Genomic DNA, 21,981 nt, shown 5'->3' with positions numbered 1-21,981 from the left:
CCAGCCTCCCTTTGTGCCACCTGTGGCCCCGTGGGATTTGGCGGTGGTTCTTCGGGCCTTACAGGGTCCTCCTTTTGAGCCCTTGGAGTCAGTGGAGCTCAAGTGGCTAACTTTTAAAACTGTTTTTCTCTTGGCAATTGCTTCTGCCAGGAGGGTCTCAGATTTGGGGGCGCTTTCTTGTCGTCCCCCTTTTCTGAGTTTTCATCAGGACAGAGCGGTGCTTCGCACTCGTCCTGATTTCCTGCCTAAGGTGGTTTCCAGGTTCCACATTAATCAGGAAATTGTTGTACCAGCCTTTCAGTCGCCTGATCTTTCGGCTGGGGAGACTTCCTTAGACGTTGTCCGGGCACTCCAGGTTTATGTGGACCGGACTAGTTCTTTGAGGAAGTCGGATTCTTTGTTTATCCTCTTTGGTTTTCACAAGAGGGGTTGGCCTGCCAACAAACAGACTCTAGCCCGTTGGCTTCGTTCTGTTATTATTGAGGCTTATATGCAGGAGGGTTTACCTGTTCCAGCCTCTGTTAAGGCTCATTCCACTCGGTCCGTGGGCCCTTCTTGGGCTGCTAGCCGTGGCGCCTCTGCTGTTCAGCTCTGTAAGGCGGCCACCTGGTCTTCCATTCAGACCTTTTTGAGGTTCTGTGCGTTTGACACCTTTGCCTCTCAGGATGCATCCTTTGGGCGCCGGGTTCTCCTATCAGCACAAGAGCGTCCCCGCCCTTAGTTGGACTGCTTTGGGACATCCCCAAGGTCACCCTGTGGACCCCTATGGACCCTGAAGTAGAAAACAAGAGATATGGTAAGAACTTACCTTTGTTATCTCTGTTTCTACGAAGTCCATAGAGTCCACAGGGCACCCGCCCTGACGCACCTGGCTTCATATGGGCTCTGTGACTGGTCACCGGTTTTCCGTCTCCCATTTCTGTGAGTATGGTTCTTGTGTGTTCCAGTCTTCCTTCTCTCTGTTTCGTCTCCTCCTCCGGCCTGGGCTGCTTACCAACTGAGGTGCCTGTGGCTCGGGGGCGGGGTATAGGGGAGGTTGGACCCAAGTGCATCCTGGGAGCAGCTAAAAGCTTTAACTCCGTGGTGCCCGAGGATCCAGGATCCAGCTATACCCCAAGGTCACCCTGTGGACCCTATGGACTTCGTAGAAACAGAGATAACAAAGGTAAGTTCTTACCATATCTCTTGTTTTCCCAATCACCGCACACCTCAGCAGTGATTGCGCTCAGCAAGAAAAGATGTGGGTCCCAGAGATCCCTCACTTTAAAAAATTGAGGTCCTACCCCACAGTTTCTGGGTCCCATCAGAATTTATACTTTTGAGCTCCCCATATGCCGTGAGACCACCCCACGTGCCGTTTATATATGTTGTTGCACATTAATTCTATTTTTGAAACAAAGGTATGTTACGTAGCAATCTAGCTCTATACTGAGCGGTGTTGCATGTGATGCGCTACTAAGAATGTAATGTTTAGGAAAACAGTACACTGCCATGTGATGCCGATTGTGAAAAGTATTTAGGATGGAGAAAAGATGATATGACTATGAGGACAACGGTAATCACCCAAGTTCTGGTAAATGACACGGATCCCGCCTGTGTGCATCTTGTCTGGTACAGCCCATGAAGATCACGCTCAATCACAGACTAGATCATGAGTGGGATGCATTCCACCAGTCATCGCATGCATGCTGGCGTTGGTAATGCAGGTATGCATGAAGATCCCGGTAAGGACCGCTCTGTCTATGACCCAGAAGCCCCTCCAGCGTCGTCCTGTGCATGCCGCGCGGGATGCTGAAAGGGATTGGATTCCTCTTATCAGCACTTTGCGGAAAGAAGCCCATATGTTTCTATGGGTAATGCCATCAGGAAGATGGTGTTACCCACCGCAACTAAGTCCTGGAGTGCATATGAGAAATGTGGTCAAACCCGCATTTTCGGGATTTCACCGAATTTCTCCCTTCCTGCATCTCGCCCCATGTGTGTTATAAGGTGTCTGGACACTGTTTAGCAAAAAAAGACAACAACACACTCTACAGATTAAAAGCTCCCAGAGTGCAACAGACCCACTCTAAACATTCTATGTATGTAATATTTATCACACCCTATCATGGTCCCCAGCCTCCCTCTATTCTGACAGTCCCCACTGCATTTAATATTTATCACACCTTGTTTATCATGCCCCCCTCTGTCCTGTCGTCATACCCTGACATCTCCCTCTTTTTTTTTTTTTTTTTTTTTTTTACAAGTTCCCACATCACTACACTTTTTTTATCCAGCCCCCCTGCGGGGCACACACAGATCCGGCACCCAGATGCACACTTGCCGCTATCAGTACAGAATGGAAGGCAGTAAGTTAGTATGTCACCAGCTCAGTCAAAGCTCCATGGTAACCGAGGAGCTGCATGCTGCCACTCCACCTCCCCCGAGATTAAACCATGATGTGGTGGACATTATTATTAAATGGTGTTACTTGTACAGCTGCCTGAGCTCCTCCGGCTAACCACTTGGTCACCTGTGGCGATGAATCATTGAGCAGGGAGATTTCTAGATATCTCAAACACCCCCCTACGTACGTTGCAGCCACCCGCTACAGCACCCGCTCACCCAGAGGCGGATTTAGGCCTCATAGGGCCCTAGGCAAGATAGTCGTTATACGTTCTTTACCTGCCTGATTTCCTTTACTCTCCTTCACTAACCTCAATATTTCTAACTCCCTAAAAAAACCTCACACTTGTTACCCATCTTTACCTTTGCCTCTATAACTACCTAATTTCCTTTGCCACTCATTTTGGTTGGGGATAGATCCTATTCAGTAAATGTAACCTGGCGTCATAATTTACTGTCCATGGGGAGATATATTTGGAATAGTAACTGTGGCGAACGAAATGAGCCACTAAGCCCGAAGAGTGGAAAGCGAAGTGAGCCTGCGAAGGTACAAGTTTCCACTGGTAGTGACCAGATACTTCATTTGGGAGAAAATAACAGTGTGCTTTAAGGGCATGGACCCCCACTTCCGCCATCACTCCACGTCACATCCGGTTACATTAACTGAAAGGGATTTATACACAACCCTCTGATTTTCTGCCTATAGTTCTTTCTCCTCCCTTTTACATCCGCCTTTATATTCCTCTTTACTCTTCACCTACATTCCCTATCCAGTCCCTCTTTACCTTGTGACTTCCCCCACCCATTCCTCTCACCCCTTTTCTTTACCTCTCATTCCCTTCGCCTGCCTGATTCCATTTTCCCAGTCTTCACCAGCATCAGTAGTTTTAGCTATGTACTTGCCTCATTGCCTTCAATCCTCCCCCCTTCATCATCTGTAACCCCCTGCCTCTTACCTACCTTCTCCAACTTTACCCCATTTTCTTCCTCCTGCTGTCTGTTATCGTACACAACCTTATCTTGTGCACAAACACATACATCGGCCCCATAAACGCTATATTACCCAGTGTGCACACCCGATCCCTCACTCACAGGCGCGCACGCTCCGCCTACTCACCGTCTGTACCAAGCGGGACCAGGGAGAGGTGAGACTCTGCAAGAGATTACTTACAGAGCAGCAGGGAGCGGAGTGTTGTCGGGTGGGACTCTGAGAAGCATGTGAGGCATCAGCTTCGTCTAGGCTGTCAGTGAGAGGAGGGGTGCGGTGACTCCCTCCAGCTCTCTACTGACCTGAGACTGCCGTGTGGATCGTGGCGGGGTCTTCTGTGTATCCGACTGTCACATGCACGCTGATGCCACACATGATGACGCAATGTTTTCTCCATGAGCATCCCCGCTTTTCGCCCTGTTCAATTAAAAACAGGCGAAACCGTGGATAGGTGAATGTAGTTAAAAGCGAAACTAGCGAAAAAGGACAGCATATTTTGGGGAAATCAGTCTGTACCCCCTAAAAAGCCTAACTGACCCTGGGAATCAATATAGAAGAGTATAAATAGCCCTAATAAAAGTATTTAGTGATCTTATATTGAGTCAAAGGGCTGTTATATGCATATTTGCACAAATTATATAAAGCAATGTTTTTGTTGTTTTTAGAAAAATAGGTACCGTAGTTAAATTTTATTTGAGCAGATTAATGTTTTGCATGAGACATCACTTAATTAAAATAATGTTTCTCTGTGGATAGCAGATCATATAAACAAATGGTTCCTGTGAGTAGCATCCATGTATATCCATATACTTTTGTAGTTTAGGATAACTGGGAGCCTAGGAAATGTTTTGCAGGGAGACGAGGGGAAACAATTCACCTTAATGGGAGTCTTCCACTATCCAGGAATGCTTCTGTTTGATTACCTGCCAGTTCCACAATGAGGTCCCGCTACTCTTGCCTTTGTAGGAAATACTGGCAGCAAGCTCCTGGATTCCAGCGCTCCTCAGCGGGCAGACTTCAGCAGAAAGAAGGGCATACCGGCTGTATAGTGCGCTGGCTGTTTTTGTGGCTATGTTAAAGATGGTTAGTGGGAGTCCATAAGTGCGCTGCTTCACATGGATATCACAGAGGAGTCCATTTAATAACATTTCATTTAACGCGTTTCAACCTTGTGATATTATCAAAAAGTAGTAATAGCCTGCAAAATGGTAAAAAGCAAGCAAATAATTATCCCACCAGTGTTTAAAAAAAAAAAAAATCATGCTTTTACTCTGTCTTTTTAACACTGATATCTATAAATTATTTAGCTGGCTTTAAGGACTCTAAAAGTAAGGCTACAATTGATTTACTGAAAAAAAAAAATTATATCTCTCCCATATGCAAATATTCCGAAATATGGAATTTTTTTAGCTTGACTGAGATAGTAAAACCTTTTTGTTTTTTGATGGTTCAATGTACAGAAACTTTGTTTAAAGCACAAAATTGCAAATATTGTATAAAATTACCTTCAGGCTTTGTGTATATAAAACATAAATTAATTTCCTGCAAGTACACACAATTTTTTTGAGCCACAAAATTATTGAAAATATTGTATAACGTTACCTGCAGACTGAGTGTATATAAACATAAATACATTATGTGTTTAGATTTGGGTCCCATTCCCAAGATATTTCATTCTGGTATGCAAATATTCCAAAATACAGAATATTCTGATATCCAAAATAGCCCTGGTCCCAAGCATTTTGGATATGGGAAACTCAACCTGTGTATCTAATGTGTCTATTCATACTCCAGAGCCTACTATCCCATTGCCAGTTATAGTCCAGAACAATCTCCGAAACCGCTTTGTATCAGGAAATGCTTCTGGCTAATTCTGTTTTATTTTTGTTTTTATCTCACAGTTCTACGTCAATTATTCTATGAAACTGTTACAGATCTCTTACATGTTATATATTTATAACTCTAAAATGCTTGTTTCTTCTTCCTCCATAGGGGACACAGGCTCTACGCTGGGTATAGGTTGGTGGGATGGAGTCCGGGCACCACACAGTCACAGCCCAACTCCCCCCTCCCCTTATACCCCGCCCACAGCCACAGGCAACTCAGTTTTTTGTTGGTGCCTGCGGTCAGGCACACAGTGTAAAATAAGCTTACAGCTTTAGTCTTTTTTTATTTAATTTAATCTAATTACCTTTTTTTTTTTTTTACTAAGTATGCAGCGTTAGGCATCCTAGAGAACACCCTCGCTGCAGCGCTGGTGACTGGGCTAGTGTCCTTGCCCGGAGCTCCAGTCTCAGAGGGAGCTCAAAGCCGCAGCAGGGGGAAAGGTAAGAGCGGTTCCCTGCTTGCAAGGAGCCGCGTGATCGTGGCTTCTCACTGCTGGTATGGGAGACATCGGCGGTGCTGGCATTGGGGACATAGGTCCTCTCCGCATTACCACTAGACCACCAGGGCAGCGGGGCGCTGTGCAGATTGGCGGCCATTTGCCTTGGGGTCCATGCCAGAAGGGGGGAGGTAGGCTCTCCCTGCTGGCTTCTCCCCTGCCCCTGGATGCTTTCCCTCATAGGAGGAAGTTTGTTCCAATGTCATTCCTCCTCCTCTCTCCCCTCCTCACAGACGCTGGGCAACCATTTTCTGAGTGCCTGCCGATTCAGCTTGTCTCTGGAGAGTGCAGGCTCATGGTCTCCCTGTGTTCCTCACCCTCAGTGGTTGGGTTATACATATTGATCCTTCCTCCCCTTTTAGGGCTGGTTTGTTGAGCGCTTACTGCCTTTCTTATTTTGCATTTAATGTTTCAGTGTGTTTGACTGTTTAATTTTTCTGCATAGTCCCACTTTGTTTATTTGTGATGCATTTACATTCTCTGCTCTGCACTTAATTGCATATTTATAGTTCTTGCTCTCGTGGGTGTGCTTCTCCTTGGATTTCTGTACTATGTCTTCCAGGGGTAAAGCTCCCAAGGAGGTGGGTGCTTCTATGCTGGGTAATTGTAGGGCTTGTACTGCTGTGTTTTCTACACAGGTTCCGGACCACGATGGTCTCTGTGTTCACTGTTTTACAACTTCACAGCAGGAGGCCCCTTCAGCTGCACCTGCTAGCCAGGAACCTGCTTGGATTTATTTGTTATCCCAGATAAAGCTACAGGTAGTGAACAGGCTCTCAGCCCCTTTGGTCGCTCCTCCAGCTGGTGGCTCTTCATGTATGGCCCAGATTTCCAATGTGATGCCACCCTAATAGGCGCTTCCTGGTTTCTAAGTGCATTACTTCCTTCTATCCACTGCCTGCTGTCAATAGGGCTAAATGGTAGTCTCCTCCGGTTGATGCGCATGCTGCCCGTCTGGTCAAGAATACCACCCTTCTTCTTCCTAACACTGCATCACTTACGGATTTGACGGATAGGAAGTTTGAGACTTATCTTAAGTCTGTTTACTCTAATGTGGGCGCAGTAGCTCGCTCGGCCCTTGCATCAGACTGGGTTGCTAAGGCCATTGGTTGCTAGGGCAGATGCCTTGGAGGATGGCCTTCTATCAGGTACCCACAGGAATGATTTTTTTTCTATTGTGGAGCATATCCGGCAGGCAGCTTCCTATCTTGGGGAAGCCGCTATAGACACAGGTATACTAACTTCCAAGGTTTTCGGCCCCTTCATTGTCCGTTAGAAGAGCCCTCTAGCTTCATTCCTTGCGGGTGGATTCCGACTCTAAAAAGGCCCTTGAAGCTTTCTCCTTTTGGGGGATGTCCTCTTCGGTCCAGCATTGGATAAAATAGTTGCTACAGTGACGGCATCTAAGATAGCCTTTCTGTCTTCTGGGGCAGCTCCTAGCTTGCGATCTTCCAATTTTTGATCCTTTCATCCGAAGGGTAAAGCCAAGGGCTTGCCGTTCTCTAGGTCCCAGGGTTCCTTTGCTAAGGGTCCTAAACCAGCAGGTAAGCAACCAGATTGCCCGGCTGCTAAGTCAGTTGAAAAGCCTGCTGCATGACTGGGCGGGCCTCCACCTGGGGGACACCAGTGGGAAAGGCCAGCTTCTTCTCTTTTCTTAAATTTGGAAGGCGACCACGGAGGACGCCTGGGTAAGAGGGGTGGTCTCCATGGTTTACGCGTTGACCTTTCGGGAGTATGCTCCGACAGTTTTTTTTTTTTTTTTTTCACAGGTCTTACTTTGGATCAGGAGAAGGCAGAATCCTTGAGGGAGTCCATTCGCTCTCTTCTGGCATCCAAGGTCATTGTTCCGTTTCCTGCGTCTCAGCAGGGCACAGGTTTCTATGCCAGACTGTTTCTGGTTCACAAACCGAACGGGTTATTCTGACCAATTTTAAGCTTCAAGTCTCTCAACAGGTACTTGAGAATTCACAAGTTCCGAATGGAATCGCTTTGCTCCATTATTCTGGCCATGAAGCCGGGGGACTTCATGGCCTCCTTAGACATCCAGGATGCCTATATGCATGTTCCCATCCATCTTGGTCAGCAGGAATTTCTCAGGTTTGTGGTCCAGGAAGATCATTTCCAATTTTGGGCTTTGCCATTTAGACTTTCCATAGCTCCTCATGGCGGCTCATCTTTGGAACAGGGAAATCCCAATTTTTCCCTGCCTGAACTACTTCCTTATCCTGGCCCAGTCTCAGGTTCTCAGGGAGCACATTCGGATCAAGGTGGATCTTCTCCAGGCTCATGGATGAGTCATCAGTTGGAAGAAATCCCCTCTGACTCCCTCCAAGAAAATGGTGCATTTAGGAGCCTTGCTGAACTCCATGGCTCAGCAGGTGTTCCTCCCAGCAGACAAGGTTTGGGACTTACAGTCCAAGATTTGTTTGTTCCTGCATCACTGCCAGGTGTCAATTCATTCTTGCATGCAGATTCTGGGTTCTCTGGTCTCCACCTTCGACATGGTTGAGTATGCCCAGTTTCATTCCCAGCTTCTTGAATTGGGGACTCTCTAGCCCGGTGGAAAAAAGTCCATCTACAACTCAGATCTCAGACAATTGTTCTCTCTCAGGAGGTATGTCACTACCTCTTGTGTGGCTCCAGGGATCCCTTCCGACCAGGGGTCGTCCCTTTTGAGTTCAGGACTGGGTCCTCCTTACTACCGATGCAAGTCTTCCAGGGTGGGGGGCAGTGTCCTGTCAGTTGTCAGAGTTCCAGAATGTTGATCGGCAATTGGATCTCCTGAGTGGTTTACAGGGCCCTGTGTCGAGCTTTGCTTCTTGGTACAGTCCAACAACACGACTGCTGTGCCTACATAAACCGTCAAGGTGGTACTCTGTCATGCTGCCATGAGAGAAGTCAGCGCCGCATTCTCCTATGGGCGGAAAGGCATCTTCCGTCTCTGTCAACGGTTTACATTCCGGAGTACAAAATTGGGAAGCAGACTTCCTAAGCTGTCAGGACATTCATTAGGGTGAATGGGCCCTACATCCAGACTTCTTTCATCTCCTTCCTGCTTTTTCGCTGGGGCTTGCCAGGCATAAACATGATAGTGTCTCAACACAATCGCCAAGTTCCGAGGTACAGTTCTCGCACCAGAGATCCGGCGGCCTTTCTGGTGGATGCTCTGGCGGTTTAGTGGACCTTTCCGCTCCTGTACATCTTCCCTCTAATCTCTCTAATTTCTCTGGTCCTCTGCAAAATGAAGTTGGAGGGCGGCCCGGTGATCCTAGTGGCTCCTGATTGCCCGTGGAGGGCATGGTACGCTGATCTACAGGGCCTCTCCATCGACGCTCCTCTGTGTTTTCCACTGCAGCCAGATCTTCTGTCTTAGGGCCCGTGCTTTCATCTGGATCTAGCCCGTCTCACTTTGACGGGGTGGCTCTTGAGTCATGCATCTTGAGAGCTAAGGGGTTCTCCAGGTCAGTCATTAACACTATGCTCAATGCCTGTAAGCCCTCTTCTGCTAGAATTTCCCATCTGGTTTGGAGGACTTCACTAAACCTGTTTCACTAAAAGTGCAGGTTTCCGCTCTTTCGATTCTCTTTCAGAGACAGATTGCACTGTTCCCTGATGTTCGCACCTTTCTTCAAGGTGTCCTCCACGTACAACCCTGTTTTTGTACCACTGGTGGCTCCTTGGAATTTGTCTCTAGCTCTTAGGGCCTTTCAATCTTTGCCTTTTGAGCCCCTGGGCACAGTGGACATTTGTTGGCTTACCTGGAAGACTGTCTTCCTCCTTGCCATAGCTTCTGCCCGACGGGTGTCTGACTTGAGCACATTGTCCTTTCGCTCTGTTTCTAATCTTTCACCAGGACAGAGCTATCCTTTGAACGTGACTAGGTTAGCTTCCTAAGGTTATTTCCAGGTTTCACATCAATCAAGAGATTGTGGTACCTTCTTTCCAGGTTCCTGATTCCTCTCCGGAGGAGGCCTCCTTAGATGTTGTGCTGGCCCTCTGGATTTATGTGGACAGGACAAAGGACCTGCATAGGACAGATGCTTTTTGTCCTGTATTACTTTCGCAAATGGGGCTGGCTGGCTACTAAGCAGTCGCTGGCCAGTTTGATCCGTTTGACTATTCTCCACACTTATGCTGCAGGGGACCTACCTGCACCGTCCGTGGTGAGGGCTCATTCAACCCGGTCGGTGGGAACTTCGTGGGCAGTGCGACTTGGTGCTTCTGCGGAGCAGCACCTATGTAAGTCGGCCATGTGGTCTTCTGCCAATCTGTTCCTGAAATTCTATTCCTTTTGACACCTTCCCCACCGTTGATGCGGCTTTTGTGCGAAGGGTCCTAAGTGCAGCCCAGGAGCGTCCCCACCCTTAGGGAATTGGCTTTGGGACGCCCCAGTGTAGAGCCTTTGTCCCCTATGGAGGAAGAAGAAAAGGAGATTTATGTGCTTACCTGTTAAATCCTTTTCTTTGATTCCATAGGGGACACAGGGCTTCCCACCCTGACGTGCCTGGTTTGTGGGCCTTTGCTCTGCTTCAGTTCTCCTGTTCACATTTCTTGTGTGTTTGGACCTGAGTGCGTGCCGGTCTTCTTTCTTACTCCTTGTCTTAGGATTGTTACATAAACTGAGTTGCTTATGGCGGTGTATAGGGGGGAGCATGGGCTGTGACTAACGGAGTTATCTGTGCGGTGCGGAGAGTAAAGCCTGTGTCACCTATGGAATCGAAGATAAGGATCTAACGGGTAAGCACATAAATCTTCTTTTTTTTTTTTTTTTATTCTTGTACTAACTAATGCTATATAGTTTTTCTTGCCATACAAATGCAGTGGCATTTTCACAAAGTAGAGCTTTTTGACTTTTGTGCTTAACTACAACAGAATTGTTTCAGTTGGTTGTTTTACCAGCTTCTTCTTTTCCTTTAGTAAACTGTATGGTGAACAGGCTCATTATTTTGAATCTGAAAAAGTACCAAGAATAAAGCATAAGAAAATGGGAACAGTGTCAATGGTGAATAATGGCAGTGACCAGCATGGATCACAGGTGAGAAGGGAAGTCTTGTGTCTTCATTCTTTGCTATGAACAATGTTAGATTTGTAACTTTTTTTTTTCCTTTCATGAAACCAGCATGCAATTATGAAGAGATAGTAGATAACTGGCAACTAAGCTTTGTTAGTTTAAATTTAGTACCACCTGTGGTTCTTTTAACATTCAGTAATAAAACACCTTTTCTCCAGAACAGAGTATGGAAAACATGTACTGTTAGGGTTCCCTGTGGACTGGAGTTGAATTATAAAATTACCTTCCACTGGTCACTAGTCTACATAATCATTGCAAATTTAATTACATCAGAGAAAAACAAGGCGTAAGATAACAAGATTTTCAAAAGTATGTTTTTATAACTTTTTGTGCCTGCATTGCAAGCAGCTTTGCAATTCCATCCTTGCTAATTTGCAAATGCAGCAGGAGGTGTACGATAACCCTGCTGCATTTACGATCCCAGCCCTGCGACCAAGATCATAGGCTGAGATCACCAGTGCGACCATCACACGCGATGGTGGAAGGCGCCGGCCAGCTTAGTAAACCTTTGCTTATTCAGACTGACTTGCGGGGCCAGCAAACTGTCTGTGGACGCAGACCCTGGCCTTGCCACTCCAGAAAAACTGGGCCGACACCCCCCTTTTCCGGGAACGCCGGCCGTCAGAGCCGTAACTAGAGTTTTTGGTGCCCTGTGCCAGAAAGAGTATTGGCGCCCCCTTTTTTTTTTTTTTTGTATAGGGAGATAACAGACCCAAAAAAGGCCATGGCCTCATGGGGAAGGGTCAGGGAAGAGATAGTGGAGGCCAGGAGATGCTGGGGATAAAAGAAGAGGAAACTACAAGTGAGAATGATAATAAACAGGAAAATTGACAGGCCCAAACAGCGCCCCCTGCAGTGCCCTGTGCCATGGCATTGGCCGTACTACCCTAGCTACGGCCCTGCCGGCCGTCCCCATCCGTGCACCGCCCCTTAAATGCCTCTACTTGTCAATCAGTCGATGAGAATTTTTTTGATATGATGGAATAAAGAATTTGATACTATAATGAACTGAGATACTCGTGAGTGGAGTGCACCCCTACATTTTTTTATATGCTATTTGGTGGATGGATTTTTCCTATGCCAAGGTTTGAGTAGCACCCCATGGTGTTGGCTGTTCTGAAGTGAGTGTGGATACACTATGAATTTGTGTTTTCTGTTAACAGATGAGCTGGATCCATGGTAGTTTTTGTCCTGCACCCTGAAATATTTATCAAATAAACTATACATATGATAATTCCCTGATATAATGTACTTTATTTTGGATACCATTACACAGCCATCGATGGACACTTAGGGGAATATTCAATTAGCCGCGAGAAGTCGGACGCTTTTCGCATGCCATACCTTTCGCCGTCATCGCTGGTTTTACCTGAAGAAAAGTTTTGCGCGCGTCCCTGCTATTAGTCGTTTTTAATTCCAAAGGACGTAAAAACGGGACTCGGCGAAACGTAAACAGGTGAAAAGTGCTGTCAGTTTTGGAAAAATTAGCCTGACACCCCCCAAAAGATGCACTAACATTGAGGATCACTATATATACCCCCGAATAGACCTGCTGAAGGTATTTGGGGTACTTAAATGTTTTCAATAGCTGCTAATTAGCATCTTTGCACAAGTGGTGAAGATTAGCATTTAGCTGGTTTTTTTTTTTTTTTTAGTGAAAACTAGTCCCAGCAAATTTGGGGTACATGAAAATGGGTGCAAGCATAGTTGAAAATCTCAAAAGCGAGGTTTTAATAAACGTGGAAAACGCACCTTCAGCAAGCACCTGCAATAAAAAAAACCCTCCCCCTTACTTGCAGACCCCGAAAGTCTATTTCGCTAGTTTTTAAGTTTGTACTTTTTCGCCCCCTTTTTCAAAGTCAATTTTTGGGATGTTTAATTTTTTGAGGGGTTTTTTTTTTTTTACGCAGTTTACCTTTGGGGACCTGTCCTAAGGGTGCAGGGTGGTTTCCCCACCTTTGCACCCCAAAACAGCAATTCTGCACTTTTTCTCGACCGCTATTCATAGGTGAAACATTTTCACCGGGTACATTGCGCTGTGTTTTCACACCGGCGAAAAGTCGCCACAATTGAGTACGGGGACGAAATGACGTCACCGGCGAAATTTTTTGACAAACTGCTTTTTGCCGCTAATTGAATATGGCCCATAGTGGATCAGATCATAGGATGAACTCTGTGCTTTTTTATTTTTTTATATATATATAATTTTTGTAGTTTTTTGTTTTATTTTTTGATTTTTTTTTTTTTTTTTTATCTAAGCTTTTGTTCTCTGAACATAGACCCTGATTACAGTGGCCAGCACAGTTACTTAAGCACACACTTCAATGTGTATAGTTATCTGGATAATTTGGTGAATCCTGAGCTGCTAATGCTGAATATAATCAAGTATCCTATACAGATGAGGAAGTTGAACGAATATTGTTTGAATTAGCTGACTTTAGTAGTATATCTGTTGAAAAGCCTATAGATGTCTATCATAAATTGTTGAATTTAGAGAAAAGAGAGATGGATCTGTTATTACATGGTCAATTTCTCTCTGGTTTTATTATCAAAAGAAGCAAATCCCACAAGGATTTTGTATTAAGAATATTTTCACCATGGCCACAGTAACCCTGTATTTTGCTGCCGATGGTGTGGGATTCTTATAAGTGTTCTTTTGACTTGGCTTGTTACTCCTAGTTATAGAATAGGGTAATGGGCGATCTAAGTATAGCTCGCACTGACTCCGAAACAAACAAAACATGATTGGTTGTTGAAACTAAGAACACAGGTGGATAAATCTAAAACTGACTTTATTAACTTTAAAAGAAACACACTTAATAAGGTTGAGAGATTATAGAGACCATAGGGTATATGGTTGGTTAGCGGCGTCAGATATACCCACACGCAGATTTAAGAACTTCAGAAATAAACGTGGTCCATGTCAGTTTGATAGGTATTCTATTGGCTCTTCCTCTGATAGACTTTTCGGACACACAGGCTGGACGGTACCAGCCTTTTTCTCAGGTTGCCACAAGGTCACAAATAGATACAACGCAAGCAAACATCGGAGACCCCATCCGAGAAGGGCAAGACCATAAAACACAAAAAAATCTCAGAAGAACACTGGGACAAAATCATAAATATTTCCTCAGTGGCACTTAGTCCAGATCAGGAAAGTGTATTGTCACGTGGACTGTCCTTTTAAACCACTGGACAAATTTGATAATATGAGGTGGAAAATTGACAACTACTGTACCTCTCGTAAACAGACTCATTGAGAAATTCTAGATTTACCAAGAAAAGTACTTATGATTCAGTGTACAATAATATTAATATGAAGACATTTACACGAATGATGGATCAGTCGGTTAGAGAGTAGATTCAGAGAAATAAAAAGATCAGATATAACCTCACTAGACGAGAGAGGGAGGTGATTGGAGGTTATGCAGTCGGGAAGCCGGCGGATGTGATTCCGACAGCCGGCTTCCCGACTGCTTTATCCCGGCGAGGGTTAAATGACAAACGTCTAAATCTAGACGCCTGTCATTTTACCGGCGCCCGGCATCCTTATCGAAGTGATGCCGGGCGGGGGGAGGAGGGTTAGGCTTAGGGTTCCCAGGGGGGGACTTAGGGTTAGGCATCCCCCCCCCCTGGAGGTTAGGCTTAGGCTAGGGGGAGGGAGGGTTAGGCACCCCTAGGGGACTTAGCTTTAGGTGGCGGGGAAGGGTCTATTAGGTTTAGGCACTGGGGGGGAAGGTCAGAGTTAGACACCCTAAAGGAGGGTTAGGGGGTTAGAAATAGGTTAGTAAGTACTTGCCTTCGACGATCGGGATTTCCTCCTCTGCCAGCCTCCTCGTGTCGGGATTCCAGCCGCCGGGCAGGGATCCGGCGGTAAATCATACCGATTCCGATTGGAGAACTGACGAATAATAAACTGATTACAATAAGACCAGCCGATAAGGGTGGGGCTGTAGTACCTGTTTATATAATGAAGAACTGTTGAGGCAACTGTCTGATGACAGTACTTCTAGGATTCTGGATAGTGACCCGACTACTATCTTTAAAAATAGACTGGATGTCATGTTGGATATGGCACTAAAAAAATGGGTGGATAACTGAAATTGAATCTGATTTCATGCAAACGTAGTTTCCGATATGTCCTATACTGTACTCACTGCCCAAGTACATAAGTGCCTACAGAGACCTCCGGGTCGACCGATTATATCGGCCCGGGGGTCTCTGTTTCAGCCAGTGGCTCGCTATTTAGACACCTATATTTAGCCGTGTGTGAAACATCCAGAGTTGCATCAAGGATACAGGCGACTATATTAAAGATCTCAAAATGTTGTCCGTTGACTTAGATACACATCTATTGGTGACAATGGGTGTGTCATCTCTGTATATGGTCATACTTCATGCAGATGGTATTCAAGCAGTTAAAAATGCCTTATGACATCATCAAGGCCAACCACCTATTGATTTTTTGCTGGGTCTGACTTTGACTTGTAATTATTTTAAGTTTGGTGATTGATGCTATCTCCAGACCTCTGGGACTGCAATGGGAAGTAACATCGCACTGGGGTATGCCAGTATATTCATGAGTGAGTATGAGCAGCATTACATCTACCTGGGGTTTGGGGTAGCATCGGTTACTGTAAACGATTTATCGATGTGTTTTTGTTATGGCGTGGTGATGAGACATCGGTTGAAGTGATGGTCAAATTACTTAATGAACATGATTTGCCAATAAGATTTACTATGCAGTGTTACATCCAAAAATTGTAATTACTTTGAGTAACTGTGTTTGCCACTGGACAGGGCTTTGGACACCTATTGTATAGAAAGATCACTGATAGGATTACACTATTAGATTATAATAGTTATCCTAAGCCGTTACAGGAGTATCTCCCGATTTCACAATTTATTCGGGTGATGCGAAATAATTCTGACGCTGAGAAGTTGGAGATGCAGTTGAAGGAGATGCATCATAGATTTCTGGAGAGGGTTGTTGAAAGATACCTGTGTAGAGCAAAAACTATCTTCAAGAATAATAATTCACAGAGGAGAGTGAAGGATGATGATTTTGTTTTTCTAACCAACCACCTTTGATACCGGTAGTCATACTGCTAGAACAGCCATAGAGAAAAGCTGGGATCTAGTGAGTACAGATCCCATTCTGGGAAAATCCCTTCCTAAGAAACCGATGATGGCACACAGAAGAGGACCCAACCTACGGGACATGTTGATGTGTCCTAATATGTCATTTAGAGATGATAGCGAATGTGACAGAGCGAAAGACCTCCTGCGTAGGGAGGCCCAATGGATATATAGACTGGATACAGTGTGGCCAAAAGGCCTGAATGAATCAATACATCTGAACATCTTTTTGTAGTGGGCACTCCGACATATTGAGCATTGATACAACTAAGGATATACGTATGTCTCGAGTATCTTGGCAATTATCTCCTTTAAAATGTTTTTTTATTTTTATATAATATTTTTTTTATATGTACATTTTCTAAATTGGTTTTCTTTTCCATATATATATATATATATATATATATATATATATATATATATATACACACATACTTTTGATTTGTGATCTGCTATAATTGGTGTTTGTTTTTACATATACATTATGTCTGAATATTTGCTGTTGATCTGCAATATATTAAACAGTGTTTACTCTATGGTATTTATGAGTCACCACTTCCCTCCAGATAAGATATATGTGTGACATTCAGTCTGACATGATGTTGTTCTAAAGTTTATTGTATGTCATTTGTTGGAATGTTGTTTAATGACACGGGCACGTGATCACTCTAGTTGCCTAGTTAGTGTTTATCAGTGACGCACGTTGGAGGGTGACGTGTATGCCCTCGAGTCCATGGTAGTACGGTATGACGTGGCAGAGTGAGCCACGATGTCTTCCCGTTATTAGTGCTGCTATGAGATTGAGTGACGATGATGCACGTGATCGTGTATACTTTTGGTGACATGCGGTTCATCTGCATGTCACCGATGGTACTGGGAACACTGATCTGGGTGAGCTTATGTAATTATAAATACTGGACTCTGGATGTTGTCTGGATGTGAAATATACTATATTTGTTATATGGTAAACAGCTGATTCCTATGCTATTTGTTTAATATATGTCTATATTTAGATGTTACTCTAGGGAGTGGGTTGTGGGTATTTATGGTCTCTGTGGATAAGTTATTTATACCTTGACAAAGGTCCAGACAGGACCGAAACGTTGGTGAGAATTTTTTTTATATGATGGAATAAAGATTATAATGAACTGAGAGACGGGTGAGTGCACCCCTACACTGGAGGTAACATCTCAAGGATGATCGGTGGAAACATTATGCACCTGGACTCAATTTTGAGCTTCATGGCAAAGGCTGTGAATACTTACTTTATGTACATGTGATTTCTTAGTAGTTTGTTGTTTTTTTTTTTTAATTAAATTTGCAAAAATCTCAAAAAACTTTTTACACGTTGTCATTATGGGGTATTGTGTGTAGAATTTTGAGGACAAAAATGAATTTATTCCATTTTGGAATAAGGCTGTGACATAACAATGTGGAAAAAGTGAAGCGCTGTGAATATTTTCCAGATGCACTGTATATCGGCTGTGCTGCAGTGGCGTCCTGATATGGCTGTGAATTACGTAATTCACAGCCATATCGGCTGTACCCACCCGCCGATCCGCTACTGATATATCATTCGTCAAACGATATATCTGCAGATGTGTACCCAGCTGAAGTTGTTTTGTTTGAGAGAAGTCCCAAAGCCTTGGAAGGCTATATTGTTTAGGAAACAAGGAGATTGAATAATCAACAAGATCACAACTCACAGACATTTGTCAAATTGGTATTTATCAAAGTAAAATTCTTTCCCCTTTTATGTTAGTGTTGAAGGAGTCATATTCAACTATTAGGTGCTTTCAGATATTTTGCTATAGTGCTTGCTTAGCTGAGCAATAAATGTGGTACTTGAATTAAGGATAATTTATTAACGTATTGGTTTATATGGTGTAGTGCTAATTATTCTGAGAACTTTGTTTTTAGTTTCTCATTACTACAGGCGAGGATCTGGATTATCTTAATGGTGTACACACAGTGTTTGGGGAAGTAACAGAAGGAATGGATGTAGTGAAGAAAATCAATGAGACATTTGTGGATAAAGAATTTGTTCCTTATCAAGATATCAGGTATGCTGACAATGTACTGTGCACAATAGATGAACTGAAGCAGAAAGACAAAGATGCCAATCCCATGTAACCGTAATACTAAACACTAGTGCGCCTATGCATCACCAGAGACTTCCATGGTGACGGTCTGTAAATGGAAAGTCCCTAGAAGCGCTACTTTGGGTCTGACTCTTAATTTCACAGCAGAGAACAATAAGTAAAATACATGAGTAGTTAATAAAATAGAAATCTGCACTTACCTGTCCTACCAAGTTTCTGATAATGTGTGATGCAGGTGCAAGGCTCTTGTGGTGGTGAAACTGCATCTGACATTGATTGTCATTTTCCCTGTATTGCACATCACAAATATTTCACCATTTCTGCTGAATTTCCAATCACAAATACAGCGCAAAATGAGTGCCAAAGGCAGTACATCATGTCACCGTCACTCAAGTTAAGTTTCACAGCTAAATAAGTGTCTTCTGCATTCTGCAGTGATGTATATTTTTTTTAAAAACTATAACCGGTGCTGAACCCAATTAGTGTAATTTAATCTGACAGTCTGCAGTTTTTAATAAAGGGAATTACTAACCCTTTGCATAGAAAATAGCAACACAGGAAAAAAGAAGCACTGATTGTAAGAATATGACAACATTTCTTATATACAATTCTAAAACAAATTCACTGGCTGACATTAAAAAATGAGTATAAAATATTGGACAAAACACACCATATATTTATAACAGCAATAATTTATGCACAGGTAGGTAAGCGTTTTTAAGCAGTCATTTGGTGTTTATGGCAGTAGTTAGAAGCTGTTGATTGATGTGGCAGCAATTGTTTGTAAACTGTAAATTAATATAACAGCAGTTGCTAGTAGCTGTAAATTAATGTAATAGCAAATGTCCCAGCCGTTGTTGGAAATTGTAGATTAGTAGGGCAGCAGCAGTTAATAGCTGTAAATTAGTATTGCAGCAGATTTATAAAGCAGCAGCTGTAAATTAGTATGGAAACAAGTATCAGTAGCTGTATATTATTCCATAACAACAGTCTTAAACCATTTCCCAAATGTTATTTGCAACTTGTATAGTAACTATCCATTCCTGGTCAGATAAACATTATATTGCCAGATGTTGTTACAATACCAGTGGTATAAGCAGTCCTCTGTGTGATGTTGCAAAGAGCATAGAAATCCTCCCATAAACACCAAATGACTGTTTAAAAACTTTTACAAACGTACCTTCCTGTGCATGAATTATTGCTGTTATAAATATGATGGTGTATTTTGGCCAATATTTTAAAGTTTTTTAAATATTGGTCAGATGTGTGTGTGTGTGTGTGTGTGTGTGTGTGTGTGTATATAAACGTATATATGTGTATGTATGTGTGTATGTATATATATATATGTGTGTGTGTGTGTATATAATTACATTTTCTGTCGTATTCTGACAATCAGCGCTTCATTTTTTGGCGGGGGGGTTTCCATGTATATTTTTAGTGTACAGATTATGAGTTCAGAAAAGTGCATCCATAATGCATTTATACAGCTTATTCTTGTAATGAGTTTAATTATTTGGGTCTGTGAACCTGAAACTGTAAATTGTTGCTGTAAAAATCATTGCTTTTTTTTCTCTGTATACACATAATTTTATGTTTATATGTAAAGATTTGTTATTTTATAGATATAAAACATAGATTTGTTTTCAAAATCATAAGCCAGTTTACCATTAATTTATTTTACACCACAGAAAACAATGTGGTTTATCCACTGCACAAACTCAGTTTTGGTGAGTCAGCCATTTCTGATAAAGTTAAAGTGATACTCAGTCTATTGATATAAAGAGGAGTTTTTAGTTTCAAAACACTGTAGTATCTGAATTACCATTTACCAGGCTTGTTGTTTGACAACTCTGCTGTAATCTGTTCAGTATATACTGTATAACACCTAACTTAACTTAAAGTTGTGCATTGAGTTACTATCTATCTAAGGTTAGAGTATCTGAATCATTGTACCAAATGATAACATATAAGCAAAGCATCCCTCTGTTAGAAAAGCTTGTATTTACTCATAAAAACAGAAAATCTATTAACAATATCACATTACAATATAACATAGACTATGTATTGTGACAACATAATGTACCTAAAATGTTTTACATGTACAGTGCATCCGGAAAGTATTCACAACGCTTCACTTTTTCCACATTTTATGTTACAGCCTTATTCCAAAATGGAATAACTTAATTTTTGTCCACAAAATTCTACACATAATACCCCATAATGACAATGTGTAAATTTTTTTGGTTTTTTTTGCAAATTTAATTAAAAAAAAAAAAAAAAAAAAAAAGAAATCACGTACATAACTGACCTTTGCTCAATACTTTGTTGATGCACCTTTGGCAGCAATTACAGCCTCAAGTCTTTTTGAATATGATGCCACAAGCTTGACACACCTACCTTTGGGCAGTTTCGACCAATTCCTCTTTGCAGCACCTCTCAAGCTCCATCAGGTTGGATGGGAAGCGTCGGTGCACAGCCATTTTCAGATCTCTCCAGAGACGTTCAATTGGATTCAAGTCTGGCCTCTGGCTGGGCCACTCAAGGACATTCACAGAGTTGTCCTGAAGCCACTCCTTTGATATCTTGGCTGTGTGCTTAGGGTCGTTGTCCTGCTGAAAGATGAACCATCGCCCCAGTCTGAGGTCAAGAGGGCTCTGGAGCAGATTTTCATCCAGGATGTCTCTGTACATTGCTGCATTCATCTTTCCCTCTATCCTGACTAGTCTCCCAGTTCCTGCCGCTGAAAAACATCCCCACAGGATGATGCTGCCACCACCATGCTTCACTGTAGGGATGGTATTGGCCTGGTGATGAGCGGTGCCTGGTTTCCTCCAAACAGAACACCTGGCATTCCAGCCAAAGAGTTCAATTTTTGTCTCATCAGACCAGAGAGTCCTTCAGGTGCATTTTGGCAAACTCCACATGGGCTGCCATGTGCTTTTTACTAAGAAGTGGCTTCCTTCTGGCCACTCTAATATACAGACCTGATTGGTGAAATGCTGCAGAGATGGTTGTCCTTCTAGAAGGTTCTTCTCTCTCCACAGAGGAATGCTGTATCTCTGACAGAGTGACCATCGGTTTCTTGGTCACCTCCCAGGCTAGCGCCCTTCTCCCCCGATCGCCCAGTATAGACGGACAGCCAACTCTAGGAAGAGTCCTGGTGGTTCCGAACTTCTTCCATTTACGGATGATGGAGGCCACTGTGCTCATTGGGACCTTCAAATCAGCAAATATTTTTCTGTACCCTTCCCCAGATTTGTGCCTCGAGACAATCCTGTCTTTGAGGTCTACAGACAATTCCTTGGACTTCATGCTTGGTTTGTGCTCTGACATGCACTATCAAGTGTGGGACCTTATATAGACAGGTGTATGCCTTTCAAAATCATGTCCAATCAACTGAATTTACCACAGGTGGACTCCAATTAAGCTGTAGGAACATCTCAAGGATGATCAGTGGAAACAGGATGCACCTGAGCTAAATTTTGAGCTTCATGGCAAAGGGCGTGAATACTTATGTACATGTGATTTCTTTGTGGTTTATTTGTTTGTTTGTTTTTTTATTAAATTTGAAAAAATCTCAAAAAAACTTTTTACACTTATGGGGTATTGTGTGTAGAATTTTGAGGACAAAAATTAATTTATTTCATTTTGGAATAATGCTGTAACATAACAAAATGTGGAAAAAGTGAAGCATTGTGAATACTTTCCGTATGCACTGTATCTGTAACTAAATGTGTCCGACCTTCTCATTAATTTCTAGGCTTCCTTATCTCAGCGGTCAGGAGGAGAGTGACAGGCTTGTACACTTGTTCTACAGAATTAATAAGGAGCAGTGATGATGCAATAGATTAAATGGCTGACCTTTCGGGATGTTATTTTATACCTGTATTAGATTCAGTTATAACACTGCCCA

General features: G+C 43.2%; 1 protein-coding gene across 1 annotated transcript in view; it reads left to right on the top strand.

The window, feature by feature from the left end:
* The window catches only part of PPIL4 (peptidylprolyl isomerase like 4), a 100,791-nt gene that overhangs the window by 34,034 nt on the left and 44,776 nt on the right, over positions 1-21,981 (top strand). The window contains exons 4-5 of the mRNA XM_088455904.1: positions 10,674-10,791; positions 17,887-18,029. Of these exons, the coding sequence (XP_088312030.1) occupies positions 10,674-10,791; positions 17,887-18,029 (261 nt within the window). The remainder of the gene's footprint in view (positions 1-10,673; positions 10,792-17,886; positions 18,030-21,981) is intronic.

This window comes from Taudactylus pleione, unplaced genomic scaffold (genome assembly GCF_031769625.1).
Source record: "Taudactylus pleione unplaced genomic scaffold, aTauple2 ptg000006l, whole genome shotgun sequence".
Taxonomy (NCBI): domain Eukaryota; kingdom Metazoa; phylum Chordata; class Amphibia; order Anura; family Myobatrachidae; genus Taudactylus; species Taudactylus pleione.
This window is presented reverse-complemented; position numbering and strand designations above follow the sequence as displayed.